The 20,922-nt window shown below is 55.2% G+C and overlaps 1 protein-coding gene across 3 annotated transcripts in view; it reads right to left on the reverse strand.

Moving 5' to 3' along the window:
* Positions 1-20,922, reverse strand: part of SNED1 (sushi, nidogen and EGF like domains 1) — an 80,899-nt gene that overhangs the window by 33,299 nt on the left and 26,678 nt on the right. For all 3 annotated transcript variants that reach the window (XR_001917194.1, XM_018039864.1, XM_018039860.1), the window contains exons 2-12: positions 13,949-14,236; positions 11,690-11,830; positions 10,960-11,122; positions 8,905-9,030; positions 8,525-8,638; positions 7,162-7,275; positions 6,908-7,021; positions 1,629-1,754; positions 1,354-1,458; positions 1,095-1,208; positions 498-614 (exon numbers count right to left, since the gene is read on the reverse strand). Coding sequence is in view for 2 of the 3 variants with exons in the window: in XM_018039864.1 (XP_017895353.1) it covers positions 498-614; positions 1,095-1,208; positions 1,354-1,458; positions 1,629-1,754; positions 6,908-7,021; positions 7,162-7,275; positions 8,525-8,638; positions 8,905-9,030; positions 10,960-11,122; positions 11,690-11,830; positions 13,949-14,236 (1,522 nt within the window). In the remaining variant the exon portion in view is untranslated. The remainder of the gene's footprint in view (positions 1-497; positions 615-1,094; positions 1,209-1,353; positions 1,459-1,628; positions 1,755-6,907; positions 7,022-7,161; positions 7,276-8,524; positions 8,639-8,904; positions 9,031-10,959; positions 11,123-11,689; positions 11,831-13,948; positions 14,237-20,922) is intronic.

A 20,922-nucleotide genomic window follows, 5' to 3' on the forward strand; every position in this document is an offset into this window, starting at 1 on the left:
AGGTGCCAAGCCTGGGAGGACAGACGTGGGCATAGGGGCCAGGCGGCCAGCACCGTGGACCTTGACCAGGGGATGCCTGGGTCACTGAGAAGAGTCCTGATGCTGCTTCTAGCTGCTGGAAAGACTGAACTGAGCGGGCCGGGCGAGCACAATGACGCCCACAGTGTGTTTGCTCAAGAGCGCTTCCGTTCTTACGTGGCGAAGTGTTGTAGAATGTCGACATTCTCTAATTGCACTTCATTTATAAAGTTGACTCAGTGGGCGTGAATCTGACAAACACCAGGAGATGGTGAAGGACAGGGAGGCCTGGCGTGCTACAGTCCACGGGGTCACAGACCGTCGGACACGACTTAGCGACTGGACGAGACTGAATTATTTTATGAATCAGGGATTCTAAAATCCACGGGGAAAACAGTGAGTGGGAAGGGGAGTGCACTGCGCGGGGTGCGCTGTAACGGGCGGGATGCCCCCCACCCCCGTAAGCTGCCTTGCCCCACCTTTCTCACAGTGGCGGCCGTGGAAGCCCCGCGGGCACTCGCATGTGTAGGAGTCTCCGTGTGCGTCACAGGACCCTCCGTTGAAGCAGGGGTCGGAGTCACACGGCGACGGCAGTGCTGTGGGACAGAGGGCGGTCATCCTGACGTCCTGGCAGAACTGATGCCAGGCTTGCATCCTCACGCTGGCTCGGAGGCCCCCCTAGAACCTCTTCTATCACATTTTTGAATTTTCCAGATTTTGCCTTCGCTCTCCCGTGAGCTGGGACTGAGTTGGGACTGAGCTGTGGTCACAGGAGTCCCGGTATCAGGGCCCCGATAGCACGTCACCACTGTCACACGTGATGACTCACTACCCGAGTCACTCGGTGTCTGCACTGACATACGCCGGCGGACCTGCTTCTCCGCGGGCACTTGTCAGGCGTTCACGTCCCAGCAGCTGAGCTTGAAGGCACCAGGTGATGCCCACACGTGGCTGCAGCGGGCGGAGCAGGGTGCGTGGCCAAGCTGCCCACCCCCAGGTCCCCTCGCAGGCCTCCTCCTGCTGCACCCAGGCCCTCCTAGCGCCTCCCTGCCAGCTTGCAGGCGGGCCCCACTCACAGTGGCTGACGTTGTGGTCGGTGTGGCAGACACACAGGTAGCTCCCGCCGTACTCCATGCAGTAGCCGCCGTCGGGGCACTGCGTGTTCATGTTGCAGGGCGTGGCCGTGACCTCTGCACATGAGGGGGAGGCCCAGGGACCATGTGAGCCCTAGGGTGACCAGGTGGGGGTGCCCCCGACACCTGGGGCTCGCTGTGGTTTCAGGGATTCTCACAGCAGGGCAGGACGGGAGCCCCTGCCCCAACCCTGGGCACTTACCAAACTCACAGAGGAGCCCGAAGAAGCCTGGTGGGCACTGGCAGAGGGTGCTGTTGGCCCCCAGGCACCTACCACCATTGCGGCACTCACAGCTGCTGGGGGTTCCTGCCACGGACAGGGGGGAGAGAGGCCTCAGTATGGGGGTGCCCTCCTGACCACTGTCCCATAAAACCGGCCGTGCAGCCCCTCTCCCCACTCCCAGCTGCCCTCCATGGGTATCCACATGCACACCCCACGGGACCCCCCCGCCCCCCGGCGGCCCGGCCCACACGCACTCTCCCTGCAGTCGAGGCCCATGAAGCCTTCAGGGCATTCGCACACGTAGCCCTGGTCTGCATCCACACAGGTGCCTCCGTTCTGGCAAGGGCCTGAGAGGCAGGCGTCGGGCACGGGGTGGTGTCCTGCAAGAAAGGCAGTGGTCACCCAAGGCCTGGCAGAGGGCCTGGGCGGGGAGTGGGCTAACAGGGCCTTGGGCCAGAGAGGAGGCGTGTTAACCTCTGCTGTCTGTGCCGAGTGCCTGGAGACTGGCCCCCAGCAGCCCTCAGCCCCGAACCCCTTCTCTGGAGCAGAAGCAGCAGGTGGGGCGCAGAGGGGGCAATGGTGCACCAAGGGCCTGGCTGAGGCCAGAGGCTCCGAGCAGTGCTCGTCAAGCACTTCTGTTACTGAAATGTTAGGGGTTTTCCAGGTATCTGTCTCCTGTTGATTTCTAGTTTGCGGTCAGAGAACACAGCCCTTTTCAGTTTATTGAGCCTCGTTTTATGGCCGGTGGGGTCATCTGTCACGGTGAAGGCTCTGCCAGCCCTGGAGGGAACGCGGGTCTCTGTGAATATCAGTCAGGCTGGGTCAGCCAGCAGTGCTGCACATGCCCCTGCATCCTGGCTGGTCCCTGTGCTTGTGTGCTCGGAGCTGCCGAGAGGCCGTCTGAAGAGTCTTTGTGTAGCCTTAGTTTCTGAAAGACGGTGTCTCTGGGTGCACAGCACTGGCGTCACAGCTCATCCCTTTCAGGGCGTTACGGGCGCCGCCCCACTGTCGCCCAGCCTGCACTGCCTCTGACTAGGAGTCTGCTGTCATTCCTGTGTCTCTGTGTCTTCCTCTACAGCTGCTGTTAACATCTCCTCTCTGTCACTGTTCACGCTCTCAGTCGGGTCTGGCTTTGTGACTCCACAGACTGCAGCACACCAGGCTTCCCTGTTCTTCACCATCTCCGGGAGCTTTCTCAAACTCATGTTCAGTGAGTTGTGATGCCATCCAACCATCTCCTCTGTTATCCCCTTCTCCTCCTGCCTTCAGTCTTTCCCAGCATCAGGGTCTTTTCTGATGAGTGAGCTCTTCACATCAGGTGGCCAAAGTAGTGGAACTTCAGCTTCAGCATCAGTCCTTCCAGTGAATATTCACGGTTGATTCCACCTAGGATTGACTGGTTTGATCTCCTTGCAGTCCAAGGGACTCTCAAGAGTCTTTTCCAATATCACAGTTTGAAAGCATCAGTTCTTCGGCACTCAGCTTTCTTTATCGTCTAACTCTCGCATCCATACGTGACTACTGGAAAAACCATAGCTTTGACTATGTGGACCTTTGTCAATAAAGTAATGTCTCTGCTTTTTAATATGCTGTCTAGGTTTGTCATAGCTTTTCTTTCAAAGAGCAAGTGTCTTTTAATTTCATGGCTGCAGTCACCATCTGGAGTGATTTTGGAGCCCAAGAAAATAGTCTGTCACTGTTTCCATTGTTTCCCCATCTATTTGCCATGAAGTGATGGGGCCATGATCTTAGTTTTTGAATGTTGTTTTAAGCCAGCTGTTTCACTCTTCTCTTTCACCTTCATCAAGAAGATCTTTAGTTTCTCTTTGCTTTCTGCCATAAGGACGGTATCATCTGCATATCTGAGATTATTGATATTTCTACCAGCAATCTTGATTCCAGTCTGTGATTCATCCAGTCCGGCATTTCAAGTGATGTACTCTGCATATAAGTTAAATAAACAGAGTGACAGTATACAGCCTTGATGCACACCTTTCCCAATTTTAAACCAGTCTGTTGTTCCATGTTTGGTTCTGACTTTTGCTTCTTGACCTGTATACAGGTTTCTCAGGAGGCAGGTAAGGTGGTCTAGTATTCCCATCTTTTTAATAATTTTCCAGTTTGTTGTGATCCACACAGTCAAAGGCTTTAGTGCAGTCAATGAAGCAGAAGTAGATGTCTTCATGGAACTCTCTTGCTTTTCCTGTGACCCAGCAGAGGCTGGCAGCTTGATCTCTGTGGAGCTCTCTTGCTTTTGCTGTGACCCAGCGGAGGCTGGCAGCTTGGTCTCTGGTTCCTTTGCCTTTTCTAAATCCAGCTTGTGCATCTGGAACTCCTCGGTTCATGTAGTGGTTTTCAGCAATTTGATTTATGTTGGGCTTTGTATGGTTTTCTTCATGTTTTTCTTGAATTTGGGGTTTTCATTTTCATCAGACTTAGAAACTGTTTGGCCATTGCTTTTTCACACTCTCTTCCTGCACCCCCTCAGACCATCCGTCCTGCAGGGACAGCAGGGTCACACCTGCTGGGTGCACAGCGTCCCTGCACAGGCCCCGCCTCACTGCTGCCCTTCCGCCTCATCCTCTCTGGGCTGCTTGTCAAACTGCTTCCATTCCTCTCTTCAAGGTCATTGACCTTTCCTTCTGCAGCGTCTAACCTGCTGCGAGCACCATCCAGTGGTCTTATTTTTTAATTCAGATATCATGGTTTCATCTCTGGAAACTTCTGTTGCGTCTTCTACTTCTCATTCTGTCTTTTCCCTCAACAGCCTTGAACGTGTGGCACGCGCGTGCTCATGATGGATGAGCGGACACTTGGATCTGCTGATTCTCTGGCCATCTCTGGCCACTGCTTCTTTTGATCTATTTTACTTCTGGCGGTAAGTCATATACTCTCAACCTTTTGTATGTCTGGTAACTTTTGGGTGGGTATTTTGGGGTCCTGGATTCTGTTACATTCATCTAAAGAGTTTAGGATTTTACTCTGACATATGGTTAAATTCAGTTCAGTTCAGTCACTCAGTTGTGTCCAACTCTTTGCAAACCAATGGCCTGCAGCATGCCAGGCTTCCCTGTCCATCACCAACTCCCAGAGCTTAATCAAACTCATGTCCATCGAGTTGGTGATGCCATCCAGCCATCTCATCCTCTGTTGTCCCCTTCTCTTCCTGCCTTCAATCTTTCCTAGCATCAGGGTCTTTTCCAACGAGTCGGTTCTTCACATCAGGTGGCCAAAGTATTGGAGTTTCAGCTTCAGCATCAGTCCTGCCAGTGAATATTCAGGACTGATTTCCTTTAAGATTGACTGGTTGGATCTCCTTGCAGTCCAAGGGGCTCTCAAGAGTCTTCTCCAACACCCCAGTTCAAAAGCATCAATTTTTCAGTGCTCAGCCTTCTTTATGGTCCAATTCTTACATCCATACATGACTACTGGAAAAACCATAGCTTTGACTAAACAGATCTGTTTGGTCCTTTCAAGCTTTCTTTTAAGTTTTCTTGGGGCAGATCGGACCTGCCATTAGCTTAGCATGTATTCATCCCCACCACTAAGGTGATGCTACTGGGGACTCTACTCAGTATTGGCCCTGGGTATGAAGAACCTGCTCCACTCTGGCTGGTAGGAATGGGCTTGAGTTTCAGTAACTGACTAACCACTCCCAGTGGTTCTTCCCCAGCCCAGCAGCTCTCACCCCACCCAGATTCAAGGGGCCCCAGTGCAGCTGTCCAGGGCTCGTCTCCTGCTTTCTCCTCTCCCCGCCACCCCCCGGTAGTTCTGTCCTTGTCGGTGGCACCAGCACAAACTCCAGCCACTGAACTGGGATCTCTGCTCCTTGACTCAGAGGAACTGCTGGAGTCTGGAACCCCCTCCCCACCCACAGGGCAGCCTGGCAATGGCTCTGACGCAGCCTTGGGGCAGCTGTGGGTTCCACCCGGCTTCCTTCTCTTCTCTCAGGAATGAAGTTCATGGCTTTCAGCTGTCCAGTGGCTGAGGACAGTTGTTTCCTGTGTCTGGTCTGGTTTTCTTGCTGAGAGTGACAGGGAGAGTCCTGGAGTGGTCCATCCTTGTTGGCCGGAAGCAGAAGGCATGACGTTCTTTTATGATCTCCGGGTGGGGCCAGCGTCCTGCTGTGCCTTGAAATGTGGCCCACGAGCTTGTATTGGGGTAGACATGTTAGTGGTTGTTTCTTACAGTTCACTTTTGTTAGCATTACTCTTTGTACAAAACATGATTTCTTTGCAAAATCTTCTGAAATCACTTTGTTTTCTGACACGAGTTTAGTTACGTACGCTGATGCTCAGATGCCAATCGAGGCAGTCCTGTGACAGTGTGACGATTTCAGGCCACAGGTGGGGCTGCCACCTGCCCACACTCTGCACTGTGAAGCCTCACCATCCCTTTGTGACACAGCCTGCCCTGTGTGTGGCCTGCTGGTGAAAGGCCAGTGGAGGGCACAGTGCCCACCTGCGCCTTACTTGTAGGCAAAACCTCATTTCCTTCTTAAGTTTTTAGACTTAAAGTAACTCTGATGAGTTTGTCTTGAGCACCCCCAAGCCCCAGGGAGACGGGTGCACAGCTGTTGTTGGCTCGAGGGTGGAGGCCCTGGGAGGCCAGGGGATGTCAGATGCCGAAGTCATAATTTATTCTGTGGGTCATAAAATCTAGCTGGTCTTTTACTTGACCTACTGAGTCCTATTGTTGTTCAGTTGCTTAGTCATGTCTGACTCCTTGCGACCGCGTGGGCTACAGCACGCCAGGCTTCCGTGTCCTTCACTATTCCCTAGAGTTTGCTCAGACTCAAGTTCTTTGAATCAGTGATGCCATCCAACCATCTCACCCTCTGTCATCCTCTTCTCCTCCTGCCTTCAATCTTTCCCAGCATCAGGGTCTTTTCCAATGAGTTGGCTCTTCACATCCGGTGGCCAAAGTATTGGAGATTCAGCTTCGGCATCAGTCCTTCCAATGAATATTCAGGACTGATCAGAATTGACTTTAGAATTGACTGGTTGGATCTTCTTGCTGTCCAAGGGACTCAAGAGTCTTGTCCAGCACCATAATTCAAAAGCATCAATTCTTCGGCGCTCAGCTTTCTCTGTAGTCCAACTCTCACATCCATACGTGACCACTGGGAAAACCATAGCTTTGACCAGACAGACTTTTGTTGGCAAAGTAATGTCTTTGCTTTTAATATGCTGTCTAGGTTTGTCAGTTTTTCTTCCAAGGAGCAACCAGCATTTAAAACAACATGCAACAGAACAGAAATAAGCAGACTTCATCACGTGTGGTAGAGATCAGCCCAAGGTTTGTTTCCTTGCATGGCGAGGGCTCTGGGGCAGGAAGAAGGAGCAATAAGCAGGCAAGAATCTGCTGAGGGGGCGGGGCCTGGGGAGTGTGGCCATCCACCTCAGAGAGGGGAGCAGACTCCCTGCGCCTCATCCGGCACTCGGACAGCAGAGCCCAGACCAGAGCCCACCCCCCGAGGAAGCGGGGGCAGCTGACCGCCGTCACCCACGGGGAGCTGCGACACAGCCTTTACCTGTCTCACAGCGAGGTCCCTCGAAGGGTTCTGCGCACAGGCAGGTGAAATTCCCCACCAGGTCGACACACGAGCCTCCGTTCAGGCAGGGGTCAGAGCTGCACTCATCCACGTCTGCGGGTGGCAGAGGTGGGCACTCGGCTCCACACCAGCCTCTGACCACCCTGCACCCTGCCCCACTGGCACCCTGCCCACCCACCCCCCCGCATCCCCCCACCCTGCCTCGCCCCACCGCTGGCCGAGGGCACGCTCACCTGTCTCGCAGGCCACCCCTGTGTAGCCGGTCGGGCACACGCAAGCCACAGGGCCGCCCTCCGCCTGGCACCAGCCGCCATTCTGACACTCTCTGTCATCGCATGGAGACTGTGCTGTGGGCACACAGTGTGTGAGGCCGTGGGGTTCCTGGCTGTGTGACCCGGTCTCCTGCTGAGCCCCACCCCGCACCTCGGGCTACACGTGGGTGGACCTGGCTGTCTCCAGGGGGCAGCAGGCCCTGGAGCGCAGGGCCGTCCCCGGCCACTGGCATTGAATGCTCGTCTGAACTGGGTTTACCCCGCAGATGGCAGGGGCACGGGGGTGAAGGGGCCCCACTCCCAGCCTCTTGAGGCGTCCCTGTCGCTGGGACCCTGACCCCACCAGAGCAGGGGTGGACGCTGGTGGGAGTGGGCAGACTCGAGGCAGCCAGCGCCCACGTCCCTGCTGGACGCGGCCCGGTGCCCCTGCTGGCATGGACTCTGGATGCCGAGGCGGGTCCGGAGACCAGGGAGCTTTGTTGGGGGGCAGGGCCGCTGCTGCGGGTGTTGCTGTGCTGGCCACGGAAAGGCCAAGGCTGCAGGCTGCCGGCGCTGCCCCAAGTTCCCCAGGGGCCTGCTGACCTGGATACGTGTCTGCACACCAGAGTCAGAGGCTTGGAAACGTGCCCTGTGGCGCTAAGTCTCCGTCAGGAGCGTTTTTCTAGCTGAGACACTGGTGAGGGTGCTACCCGTTTACCAGTGTTGTGTTTCTAAATAACAGTTCACATCCCTGAAGGTCTCGGGGGAGTGTCTCTGGCTGAGCCGATGGGGGTCAGGGGCTGCCACGCTCTGATCTTAAGGGCTCCATCTCTTGGGCTGCCCTAGCAGCCTCCCGTGGTGAAACGGGGTGTGCACCATCGCTCAGCAAACCGCAGTGCGGGCTGCAGCTTGGGAGCAACAGGAGGCTCTTGAGAAAGACCTCAACCCACGGCCGGGCCGTGGAGAACCAGACTCCACTCCTGCCAGGGGCACTGGGGTTGGGGGCTTGGGGGCACAGGTCCTAGAGTGGGGGTCTGGAAGCAGGCCCCGCCCCGCTCCCAGGCCCCGCCCTGCTCCCAGGCCCCGCCCCATTCCCAGGCCCCGCCCCATTCCCAGGCCTCGCAGGGCTGAGTGCTGCGCTCGGTGCTCCTGCCGCACCCCAGGGCCCCTCCTCTGGGCTGTGGGCTCCTGCACCCCCCTCTACCCCCCCCAATCCGGTCACCCGCATCTGGGGCAATGCCCCCTGCAGCATGCTAACCTGATGGCCCTGCCCCCCCAGGTCTGGCAGGACCGTTCCGGGCGCCCTGTGGCCCTTGGTGCGTGGGGCCGGGTGGGTTCCTCTTACCTGTCTCACAGGTGGGTCCCCTGAAGCCGGCAGGGCACTGGCAGCTGAAGCTGTTGACGCCGTGTGTGCAGGTCCCGCCGTTCTGACACGGGTGGGAAGCGCACTCGTTCACATCTGGAAAACGGGGCGGCTGAAGCCTCAGTGGAGGGACGCCTGGGAGGACCGGGCCCGCCAGGGCTGGGCGGTGCTCACGGCCGTGCAGCTGCTGTGTCTGGCTTCCCCATGGTATCCGTGCACGCTGCCCAGGGGACGGACACCCTGGGCCGCAGGTTGTGGTCTCTCTGGGGCGGGGGGGGGGGGGGGGGGGTGGGGGGGGTGGGGTTCCTCCCGGGGCTGGTCCCTCCAAGGGGCGGGGTATGGGGGGTCCTGCAGAAGCTCACCCAGGTGGCACGTCCTCCCCGTGAAGCCTGAGAGGCAGGAGCAGGTATAGGAGGGGTTGCCCGTGACGCAGTCATCGATGCACTTGCCGCCGTTGAGGCACGGACGCAGGGCCTGGCACACGGAGGCTGCGGACACACGGAGGGCAGAGCGTCAGCCCCGCCCGGGGCCCCTCCCTGGAGAGGTGCTGCGCCGTCCACAGCTGCCTAGAGAGCACCCACGGTTTCCCCGGCCTGGGCGACAGGCAGCCGGCAGAGCTCATCTTGGGGGGCCCCACGCTCTGCAGGGGCAAGGCACGAAGACCCACCATTACTAAGCACACTCGGCTTCCCTGGCGGTCCAGTTGCTAGCACCCTGTGCTTTCACTGCTGGGGCGCAGGTTCAGTCCCTAGTCAGAGAACTAGGATTCTGCAAGCTGCGTAGCTTGGCCAAAAAAAAAAAAAACCAGCCCACGCACACATGGGCAGGTACAGGAGTGTCCCAGGGTTTCTGCTCTCCCAATACTAGGAGGGCCCCAGGGAGAGCTGGCGTCCAGAGACAGGGGGACGTTCCTGGAAGGGCCCTCTGGTCCCGAGAGCCGCCGAGGCTGTGGGTGTCTCCGAGGCCCGCCCCTCCCCGCTGGCCATTCTCCAGCCGCCCGGGCACTCAGGCCAAGTGGGGCTCGGCTGCCCTGTAGCAGTTGCTGGCGGGCTGCCTGAGCCGATTCTGGGCCGGCCCTTCTGCCTGGTGTGGGTGCCCCGCCTCTCAGGGGTGGGTGCCCCGCCTCTCAGGGGTGGGTGCCCCGCCTCTCAGGGGGTGGGTGCCCCGCCTCTCAGGGGTGGGTGCCCCGCCTCTCAGGGGTGGACCACCCTCCCTTCCTGGCGACCCCAACGGATGGGTACCAGCTTCATCTTCTGGGCCTGAGGTGTGCTGGGGACCCCAGGGGACTGGTCCCCTGCACCCCACCCTCACGGCACTGCACTCCTGGGGCCTCTGCGCCCTTGAGTTTCGGGGCCCAGCAATGGCCCCCCCATCTGCTGCCCACAGAGGCCTGGGATGGGGGAGAAGTATCTCCACATGGGAACAGGGTCCCCGGACTGAATGGACCCTCTTCTGAGGACCCCACTCCTCAGGGTCAGAGCCTGCCCCCCAACCAGCACCCCCCCAGGTGTGCGCGCCTGCCCCCTCAGCCCCCTCCCCCGGGTGCGCGCGCCTGCCCCTGCCCCAGCCCCCACAACCGTGTGTGCGCGCCTGCGCCCCTCCCAGCCCCACCCCGGGTGCTCTCCTGCCCCGATGGCGGGTCTGGGGCTGCTCTATGCTAGGGTCGTCCTTGGGACAGCGTTCAGGAGAAGCAGCCCCTCTCTGTGCCCTTGGTCCCCATGGGAGTGGGAGGTGGTCTTTGCGGGGGGGCGGGGCGGGGCGGGGGTCCGAGCACCTGGCTCACCGGCCCCAGGCTTGGCGGGGGCAGTGATCAACAGCCCTCCATGGATGCTGGAGGGGCTGAACCAGTCGTCTGAGCCCCGCCCCGCCCCGCCCTTGCCGTTTATAAGTAGGTTTGCAGGAGGGTCTGCAACTCAGGGTCACACGGTTGGGGGGAGGTGTGTGGCGGGAACACACACTTCTGTGGTCAGTCCCGCTGTTTCCACTGGCCACGAGCTCGACCGTGGGGTGGACCCTGCTCCCGTCTGTCTGAGTTCCGTCAGGGGACCCGTCCACCCCGCCCAGCACCAAGTCCCACCAAGAAGCAAGGCTGGGGACTGAGTGGGAAAAGGACTGCTCCCAGGGTCCCCGAGGACACAGGCGTCCACGCAGGGCGCTCAGGACGCCCTGGGGGGACTTTACCGCCACGCCTCCCATTTACACTGCCAACCGAGGTCTCCAGCAAACCTCCCCCACCCCGCGGCAGAGGCAGGAAGTCTCCTGGGGGTGACAGGCTCAGGGGTGTCGCGGGGAACCGAGGTGGCCGGAGTCACGCCTTCCTAGGGCGGCGCTTGGGGCGCCCCTTCTCTCCCTACCAGCCCCCTCCCCCCCCAGGCCCCGCCCCGCCCGCCACCCCAACGCTCGCTCCATCTTCTTACTTGTATGGCCGCAGCCCCCCACGCGCACCTGGGCATCATCGATTCTGAACGCCCAGCGCCCGGGCACGCCCACGTTGGTGGTGGTCTCCACCTCCGCCACGTCCGCCGTGCGCGAGCCTGGGATGCTGAAGTAGCGCCGCCCATCTCCCGCGTTGAAGCCGGCCTGCGGGCGGGTTTGGAGAAGGCGGGCGGGGGCGGGCTGGGTCTGCAGGTCTCCCCAAAGCTCCGAAGGCCCGCCTCCTGCGTGGTGGCCTCGAGCTGGGAGCGCTAAAGGGTCAGGCGTGTCCGCTCCTCCCTGCCTCCCAGCCGGCCCCACCCTAACCTGCGGTTCCTCCCTTGCTGACCTTGTCGGGTCATGGCAGCCCCCTCCCCCCGGCCCCACCCCTTCCTGCTCATTCCTGGGCTTCTGGGCCTCCCCTGGGGCCAGGGGCCAGTGTGATCTTAGAATAGAGAGCCGGGAGGAGAGGGCGGAGCTCCCAGACCCTGGCGGGTTGCACTTGACCTCCCTCCACACCTGGGATTTTTCTGCTGGCCACTGACCCTCAGACCACGGCCGTTGGCCAGGCCACCCTGGAGCCGCGGGGCGCACAGAGCTCTGTCTCAGCGGCAGCTAGCGCTGTCAGGCTGGCTGTGTGGGCCAGGACAAGTGCCTCGGGCCCTGAGAGGCTCTGCCCTGGGTGTGTGTGCGGCGAGGGGTGATAGCCCTGGCGGTGGGGAGCAGGGCCCCTACCTGGGCCGCTATGCCCCCCAGGCCGCTGGCATCGCCCCCGCTGCTGGCGTGTGTGCCTGTGGTCCACGTGATGGACTCGTAGTTGAAGATGGTGAAGGAGAGTGTGCCGTCCGTGATGAGCACCGTCTGGAACGTGTTGACCTGCAAAGAGGAGCCTGAGTGGGGCCTGGGCCCCTGGCCCGCCCAAGACCTTGCCCCCATCGGCCTGACGCCTCCCGAGGGCCTGAAGCCCACTGAGGGGTGTGGGGGCCCACAGACGCGGGGAGCAGGCCCTGTGCCTGCAGGCCTGGGGGCACTGAGGGGTCGTGCCTGCTTGACCAAACCTACAAACCACTGCGTGTGGAATGAGCAAAAATGTAAAAACAAAAAAGGGGAAACAAGGAAAAGCAGTTTTAATCATTAAGTTTCTTGATTTTCATGGAATCCTCCTCCATGAAAATATACATAAGAGGTTCTATTTCAGATTGGGCAAAGGGTGAAACTTTAAGAAAAGATCGCGGGACAAATAGGACACACTGAGAAACAATGAAATCAGAGCTTTACATCACTTAGCTTAGGAAAATAAATCCCAAATCAAGTAAGGTTTTAAATGAAACCATCGGCACCCCTGGGAGAAAATATAGGCAAATACGTAGAGCATCTCGGGAAAGGACTTCTAAGCATGACATTTGTTAACTGCAAGAACCAAAAAGGAGATTTATACATTTGACTCCAAAAAAGTGTCATACGGCCAAACCAAATGACAAACAGTGAAGTGAAAAATGTTTTCACAATACATGTGGCAGAAGCACTGGTGGCGTCTTTAATTCAGCTAGAACTTCCTTGAATCAATAAGAAAAAGAACAAAAACATGACAGAAAACTGGCTAAGGGTGTGAACAGAAACATCACAGTAGAATGCAAGCAGCCGATGAGTCACCACTGCTAGGAATCAACGATGTGTAGAGCTGGAAACCCTGTCTGGGCGGCAGGCAAGGACTAGCAGTGCGTGTGGCCGGGTGCAGGGCTGTGGCATTGCACCAGCCTGTGGCTTTCGCGAGCGTGACCGGGCACATTTTTAGCAGAGATTAGATTTCTGTGGGCAGCCATTTCCCTTCTAGCGACGGGTGCAGGATCTGACTTCACGACCCACTGGGGGCTGTGCAGCACGCTTGGGGGACACCTGAGGGCAGGTGCCACCAGGCTGGGGGCCATGCACGCAGGGAGCCCCATGGTGAAAGGTGACATGGAGACCGAGCGCTCGCCTTCAGGAAGGCAGACTTAGGCCTTGGAAGTCAGGGAGGAGACGGGCCGGCTGCTGGCCGGCGTGGGGGGAGGTCTGGGGGGCAGGACCCCGGCTGGTGAGACCGGTGGAGGGGCTCTGCAGGCTGGCAGGTCCAGGCGTCTGAGGAGGACGAGGCCGTGCCTGAAGCCGGACTGTCACTTTCTGCGGATCCACCTGCTCCCGCAGCTGCCCCTGGGGAGGAGGGCTTCCTGTCTCCCAGCTCCCAGACCAACTTCCACCCCAAGCCCAGAGTCTCGGGTCCCTGTCTCACAAGACAAGCATTTTGGAACAGACTGGGTTTGCAAAGAGGAGAACGTCTGCTCAGGAGGGACCCTGGGCGCCTCCTTCCTCGCAGGCGGAGAGGTAATAGGTGAAATGACTCTGCGGAGGTGAAGCTATAACCAAACACGCACAAGAACACAGAATGCAGAGGGCCCGCAGGAGGCGCTCGCGGGGCAGCAGACTAGCGGCTTCGTGTGCTCTCTGTCTCGCGGGTCCTACACAGCAGCGCACACTGAATGGCTCCGCCCTGCTGGCGGGGTTGTGGATTCTTTACTTCTTGTTAAAAAGACACTTTTCTTACGAACTAGTGATGAGAAACAAAGGCAGTATAGGAATGTTAATGGGCCGTTTGTAAGCAGAAGTTCACTCGTGTGAAATTTCTTTCGCAGTAATGTTTACAGAAAAAGCGCACATTTCCTGAATCCCCATTCATGCTCCTGTTAAAAGCCCCAACAGACCGCCTGTCTCCCGGGTATGTGAGCTGCCGAGTCGGGGCACTGGGCCTTTTCCTGGACGCGGGTGGTTTCCGGAGGCCAGGAAGGTCCCGGCTCTGCCGTCCAGTGACCTGGGCAAGTGGCTTCTGTCCCTGAGCCCCGCTGTTCCCTCTGGGCATGGCAAGGGGCTGACATCCGGCCCAGCCCAGCAAGGCAGGGGCCTGGAGGGAGACCCTGGGCCCCAGAGGGATGTCCTCCCCGCTCAGGATGGAACACTCACGGGGGAAGACGCACTGCCTCCGAAGAAGGTCACGCGGTACCAAGTGGCTACGAACACCCAGGTGGCGGAGAAGCCCGGGAGCTCGGGGAAGTAGCGCCTGACGTCCGCCGTGGCCCTCCGCAGCGTGGCCGCGTCCGTGGCCTCCCGGAAGTACACGTCCCCTGCGCGCCGGTTGTCCACGTCCGCCCAGAAGGCCGCTACCACGCAGCGGTCCTTGGCGATGGGGAAGGCCACGGGGGTGAACTGAGAAACCTCCTTCAGGAAGGAGATGATCCCGTTGTTGTTCACCTGTTGGGGCAGAAAGCGAGAGGGGGCCAAGCCTCAGCCACCGGGCACCCATTGAGGCTGAGCCAGCCTTGAGCGGGCGTTTCTAGGATGGCGACAGTTCCTGGCTCCTGACCGGGGGCCCCCGGGCCTGCTCCATCCCCTCCTTGGGTGCAGGGTCTGACCTGTTTGCTGTCGATGGTGCCCTGCCTGGGGCTGTCAGTGCCGGGTGGGGAGCCTCCAGCGTGTGCCCTGGCTTTGGGAGGGGGAGGCGGGGCTCAGACCTGCCCAGTGGCCCTAGCTCCTTGGTCCCACTGCCGACAGGGGCTTCAGAAGCGCAGGGCAGACTCTGAGCAGGTCTGCAGGGGCGAGAAGGAGGCTGGGGGTGGGAGGGCCTCAATGGCCAGATGGGGACGCCTGTGCTCAGGACTCCTCACGGTGGACACAGGAGGTGGAGCGGCATCTTTGTGCTCAGACACAGGAGGGTCCAGTGCTAACCCCACATTCCCCAGCTGTGCAGCCAGCAGGCAGGTTAGCCTTGCCTCTCTGTGCTCTGGCTTTTGACCTGTAGGACGGTGTGAATACTGAACTGGCCTCTCAGGCTGGGCTGGGCAAGATGAGTGAGTTAATGACCACAGAGTATGCTGTCCCCCCGCACGACCTGTCCTGGGAAGCGTAGGTCAGAACTGTGCCTTTAGAAACAACCCTTGGGGTGAGGGCAGGCTCTGCAACCCACATCAACCAAAAATGCCAATAAATACACCTCGGAAAGGCAAGAAAGAGTGAACAAGGGAACGTGTTTCGATTCCAAGTTTGGGGCAAGAGGAGGCTGGAGGTGAGCCCGGCGCTTGAGGTGAGTGCAGCTGCAGCTGTGGAAGCAGCAGACGCAAGCCATGCCTGAAGCTCTGCAGCCTCGTGGAGGGAAAGAGAAAGCGCCAGACCGCAGAGCCAGCTCGAGGTGAGGGGTCTGCTAACCCCGCATGAGGCTGGGGCCGCTAAGGCCCCCGTCATGATCAGGGTGAGCCCAGAGCGGATGGCCCCCATGCAGGCACTCGCTCCACCTTCCTGCAAGCCCGGGGCTTAGATTAAGGCAGCCTCTCACAGGGAACCAGGTTCTTGGCAGGAGTAAAGAAAAACTCTGCCTTTAGGAAGATGGCATCATCTGAGGCCTTGAGTTGCTCCTGTAAATATCTGCCCAAATACAAACTCCAGGACACAGTTGAAGATCATGCATGCAAGGAAGTGAGACACTGCTAACAGGAGTAACCAGAAGGAGGAGAAACAGCAGACACTGGGATTGCCAGACAGAGACGCTAAAATAGCAAACTTTACTACATTCAGAGAAATAAAATGCAAGTTTTAAAGTTTCATCAAGAGACTGGCCAAAATAATCTTGAAAAAGAATACCAACGTTGCAGGATTTACACTTTCTGATTTCAAGACTGGCTGCAAAGCTACAGTAATCAAGACAGTGTTGCAGTGGCCTGAAGGCAGGCAGGCAGATCAGGGGAGCCGCACAGAGAGCCCAGAACGGAGCCGCACATGCACGGCCCTGTGGTTCTCGACAGGGGTGCCAAGACCATCTGATGGAGCAAGGGTGGTCTTTCCAACAAACGGTACTGGGAAAACTGGATATTCGTATGGAAAAGAATGAAACTAGATTGCTCCCTAACACCACTACAAAATTACTTGACATGGATCAAGGGTCCAAATATACGAGCTAAAAATATAAAACTCGTTAGGAAAATGTAGGGCAAAAGCTTCACGACGTTGGCTTTGGCAACGACCCCAAAGTCACAGGCAACAAAAGAAAAAGTAGACAAACTGGAATTCGTCAAGATTAAACCATTTTGTGCGTCAAAAGATGCTGTCAGCAGAGTGAACAGGCCACCCACAAGACAGGAAAACATTCAAATAATATATTTAATAAAGAGGAAATGAAGTGATGAAGGTAAAATTAAAACTTACTCTTAATGGATCCGACAGACAACAGTTTGTCTAGAATAATAATACCAATAATGCATCAATCATATAATATGTAAAAGGTATGACAGCAATGATACAAAGCGGGGCAACAGTTAGTATTGTTTCGTTGTTACAGAGGCATTCACACTTCCTGAGAAGTACTACAGTGTTATTTGAACATATACTGGGACTAGTTGTCTTAAAGTAATTAAACAAAGAAGTCATTAGATTGAGGCGGCTCTAATGTCTTGGCAGCCTATGTAAGCAAACCAAAACCTAAGCATGGCTCGAAATTGGCAAACAACACGATGTGATACATCATGTGAATAAACAGGAATAAAAATCATATGATCATCTCAATGGGTGCAGAAAATGCTTTTGACAAAATTCAAGACAGGGAACGCCACTCCCTCCTTATTATTCAATACAGTATTTGAGGGTCTTAGCCGTAGCAATCAGACAAGAAAAAGAAATGAAGGGAATTCAGATCGGAAAGGAAGAAGTAAACTGTCACTGTTTCCAGATGACACGATGCTATATATTAGAAAACCCTCAAGATGCCACCTGCAACAATTAGAACTATAAGTAATTCAATAGAGATGAAAGTTACCAAATTAATATTCAGAAATCTGTTGTGTTTCTATGCACTGACAATGAACCATCAGAAAGAGAAGTTAAGAAAATAATCCCCTTTATAGTTGCATCAAAAAGAATAAAATAGGCAGGAATGACTCTAACCAAGGAAGTAAGAGGTTTGTGCGCTGAAAACTATAAGACATGAGAGAAACTAGAGACAGCACAAATGGAAAGGCATACTGTGCTTATGGATTGGAAGGATTAATATTGTTGGAATAACTACATGACCCAAGAGAATCTACAGATTCAGTGCAAGTCCTATCAAAACAGCAATGGCAAATTTCACAGAACCAGATCATGTAATTCTAAAACGTGTATGGAAACACAAAGGACTGTGAATCTCCAAAACAAACTTGGAAAGAACAAAGCTCTAGGTTTCAAACACCCTGATTCCAAACTGCACTACAAAGCTACAGCAATCAAAGCAGGATGGCACTAGCACAAAAGCAGACACTTAGATCAACGGAGTAGAGTGGAGAGTCCCCAGATAAATCCACACACACAGGGCCGACTGGTCCACAGCAGCGGAGGCGAAATACAGGGGAGAGACAGCTTCTTCAATGGACGATGCTGGGAAAGCTAGACAGCTACATGCAGATGACTCAGGCTGGACCACTTTCTCACACCATGCGTGGAAACAAGCTCGAAATGAGTGAGACTTTCTCACACCACGCGTGCAAACAAGCTCGAAATGAGTGAGACTTTCTCACACCACACATGGAAGTAAACTCAAAATGAGTGAAAATTTAAATGCAGGAACTGAAGCCGCAAAACTCCTAGCAGAAAACGCAGGCAGCATACTCTCTGACACCAGTCTCAGCGATTCTTTTCTGGCTCTGTCTTCCCAGGTAAGGGAGACAGAAGCCAAGATAAACAAACGGGACTTAAACTAGAAGGCTTTTGCACAGTGAAGGGAGCTATCAGCGAGATGAAGAGGCAGCCTACTGAATGGGAGAAGATACTTGCGAGTTGTGCATCCAACAAGGGGGTCAATATCCAAAATATACAAAGACCTCATAACTCAGTGTTGAAAATAAACAGAAAACAAAACCAGATTAAAAAATAGGCAGAGGACTTGAATAGATGTTTTTTAAAGAAGATATACAGACGGCCAGTAGACACATGAAAAGATGCTCAACTTCACTGATAATCAAAGAAAACCAAAATGAGATATCCTCCATCACACCTGTCAGAATGACTGTTGTCAAAAACACATAAAGTATTTTGGTGAGGATGTGGAGAAAAGGAACCCATGTGTACTGCTGCTGGGAACTTAAATTGATGCAGCTACTATGAAGAACAGTGTGGAGGTTACTCATAAAATTAAAGATAGAATTACCGTGTAATCCAGCAATTACACTTTGGGGTATTTTCCCAAAGAAAACAAAAATACTAATTTGAAGATAAATGCACCCTATGTTCACAGCAGCAGTATTTACAATAGACAAGATATGGGAGCACACTAACCACTAATAGATGAATGAACAAAGAAAAATTAGATACACATGTAATTGAATATTACTGAGCCACAAGAAAGCACGAAACTTTGCCATTTGTTACAACATGGATGGACTTAGTGGGTATTGAGTCAGATCTAGAAGACAATATTGTATGATCTCACTTGTATGTGGAACTGAAAAAAAGAAGCAAATGAACAACCGTAAATGATCAGACTCGTGGAGAGCAAACAGGAGGCTGCAGAGGGGAGGCGTGGCGGGACAGAGGGGAGGCGTGGCGGGACAGAGGGGAGGCGTGGCGGGACAGAGGGGAGGCGTGGCGGGACAGGGGGAGGCGTGGCGGGACAGAGGGGAGGCGTGGCGGGACAGGGGGGAGGCGTGGCGGGACAGAGGGGAGGCGTGGCGGGACAGAGGGGGAGGCGTGGGGACGGGGGCGTGCGGGACAGAGGGGAGGCGTGGCGGGACAGGGGGAGGCGTGGCGGGACAGAGGGGAGGCGTGGCGGGACAATGAGTGGCTTAGGTGAGGGGGCTACGAGGAGGTGCAGATTTCCACTACAAAGTACCGTGTCACAGAGACGAGATGCGTAGCGTGGGGCACACAGTCAGCGACCGTGTGATAACGTGGTGTGGTGACAGACGGTAATGCGTACAGTGGCGATCATTTTGTAATGTACAGAAATAGTGAGTCACCATGTTGCATATGGAAGGAACACTGTTGTAGGTCAATCGTTCAGTTAGAAACACTCACACACAAAAGCCAGAGTGGAAAACAAAGTAGGAACAAAGAACCAAGGTAACAAATAGAAAATAGTAACAGACGTGGTAGATATTAAGCTAACCATATCTGTGATCACTTTGAACATCAATAGTCTAAAAGCACCAGTGCAAAGACGGATCGCCAGAGCAGACCAAGAAACAAGACCGAACCATAAGTTGCCTGCAAGAAACTCATTTTAAATATGAAGACCATATAGATGAAAGGGAAATGATGGGGGAAAGTTATACCATGCTAACACTGGTCAACAGAAAACAAGAGTTGCTGTACTTATCCCTAACAGATCTGACTTCAAAGCAAGCATAGTTATGAAGGATGAAGAATGGCACTCCATGATGATGAAAGGGTCAGCTCTCCGAGAAGACATAACAATCCTTAATGTGTGTGCGGGCGGCTGCAATGACGCACAGAGTGCAGCCGGGAGGAGCTACCCCGCGTCCGAGGTCAGGGGCGGTGGCCGGGAGGAGCTACCCCGCATCTGAGGTCAGGGGCAGCGGCTGAGAGTGCCAGGCTGCGACAGCGCAGGAGCAGCCAAGAGGACCTACCCCTGCCCGAGGAGCAATGGCTGCGTGGGCACTGGAGGGCCTAGAGGAGCTATTCCACATCCAAGGTCAGGAGGGGCGGCAGTGAGGAGATAGCCCTCCTCCAAGGTAAGGAGCAGCGGCTGTGCTTTGCTGGAGCAGCCATGAAGAGTTACCCCACGACCAAGGTAAGAGAAACCCAAGTAAGACGGTAGGTGTTACAAGAGGGCATCAGAGGGCAGACACACTGAAACCATAATCACAGAAAACTAGTCAAACTAATCACACTAGGACCACAGCCTTGTCTAACTCAGTGAAACTAAGCCATGCCCTGTGGGGCCACCCAAGTCAGGCAGGCATGGTGGAGAGGTCTGACAGAATGTGGTCCGAGAAGGGAATGGCAAGCCACTTCAGTATTCTTGCCTTGAGAACCCCATGAACAGTATGAAAAGGCAAAATGATAGGATACTGAAAGAGGAACTCCCCGGGCCAGTAGGTGCCCAATATGCTATTGGAGATCAGTGGAGAAATAACTCCAGAAAGAATGAAGGGATGGAGCCAAAGCAAAAACAATACCCAGCTGTGGATGTGACTGGTGATAGAAGCAAGGTCCAATGCTATAAAGAGCAATACTGCATAGGAACCTAGAATGTTAGGTCCATGAATCAAGGCAAATTGGAAGTGGTCAAACAGGAGATGGCAAGAGTGAATGTTGACATTCTAGGAATCAGTGAACTAAAATGGACTGGAATGGGTGAATTTAACTCAGATGACTATTATATCTACTACTGTGGGCAGGAATCCCTTAGAAGAAATGGAGTAGCCATCATGGTCAACAAAAGTCTGAAATGCGTTACTTGGATGCAATCTCAAAAACGACAGAATGATCTCTGTTCGTTTCCAAGGCAAACCATTCAATATCACAGTTATCCAAGTCTATGCCCCAACCAGTAACGCTGAAGAAGCTGAAGTTGAATGGTTCTATGAAGGCCTACAAGACCTTTTAGAACACCCCCAAAAGATGTCCTTTTCATTATAGGGGACTGGAATGCAAAAGTAGGAAGTCAAGAAACACCTGGAGTAACAGGCAAATTTGGCCTTGGAACATGGAATGAAGCAGGGCAAAGACTAATAGAGTTTTGCCAAGAAAATGCACTGGCCATAGCAAACACCCTCTTCCAACAACACAAGAGAAGACTCCACACATGGACATCACCAGATGGTCAACACCGAAATCAGATTGATTGTATTCTTTGCAGCCAAAGATGGAGAAGCTCAATACAGTCAACAAAAATAAGACCAGGAGCTGACTGTGGCTCAGATCATAAACTCCTTATTGCCAAATTCAGACTTAAA

This window comes from Capra hircus, chromosome 3, assembly GCF_001704415.2.
Source record: "Capra hircus breed San Clemente chromosome 3, ASM170441v1, whole genome shotgun sequence".
Classification (NCBI taxonomy): Eukaryota; Metazoa; Chordata; class Mammalia; order Artiodactyla; family Bovidae; genus Capra; species Capra hircus.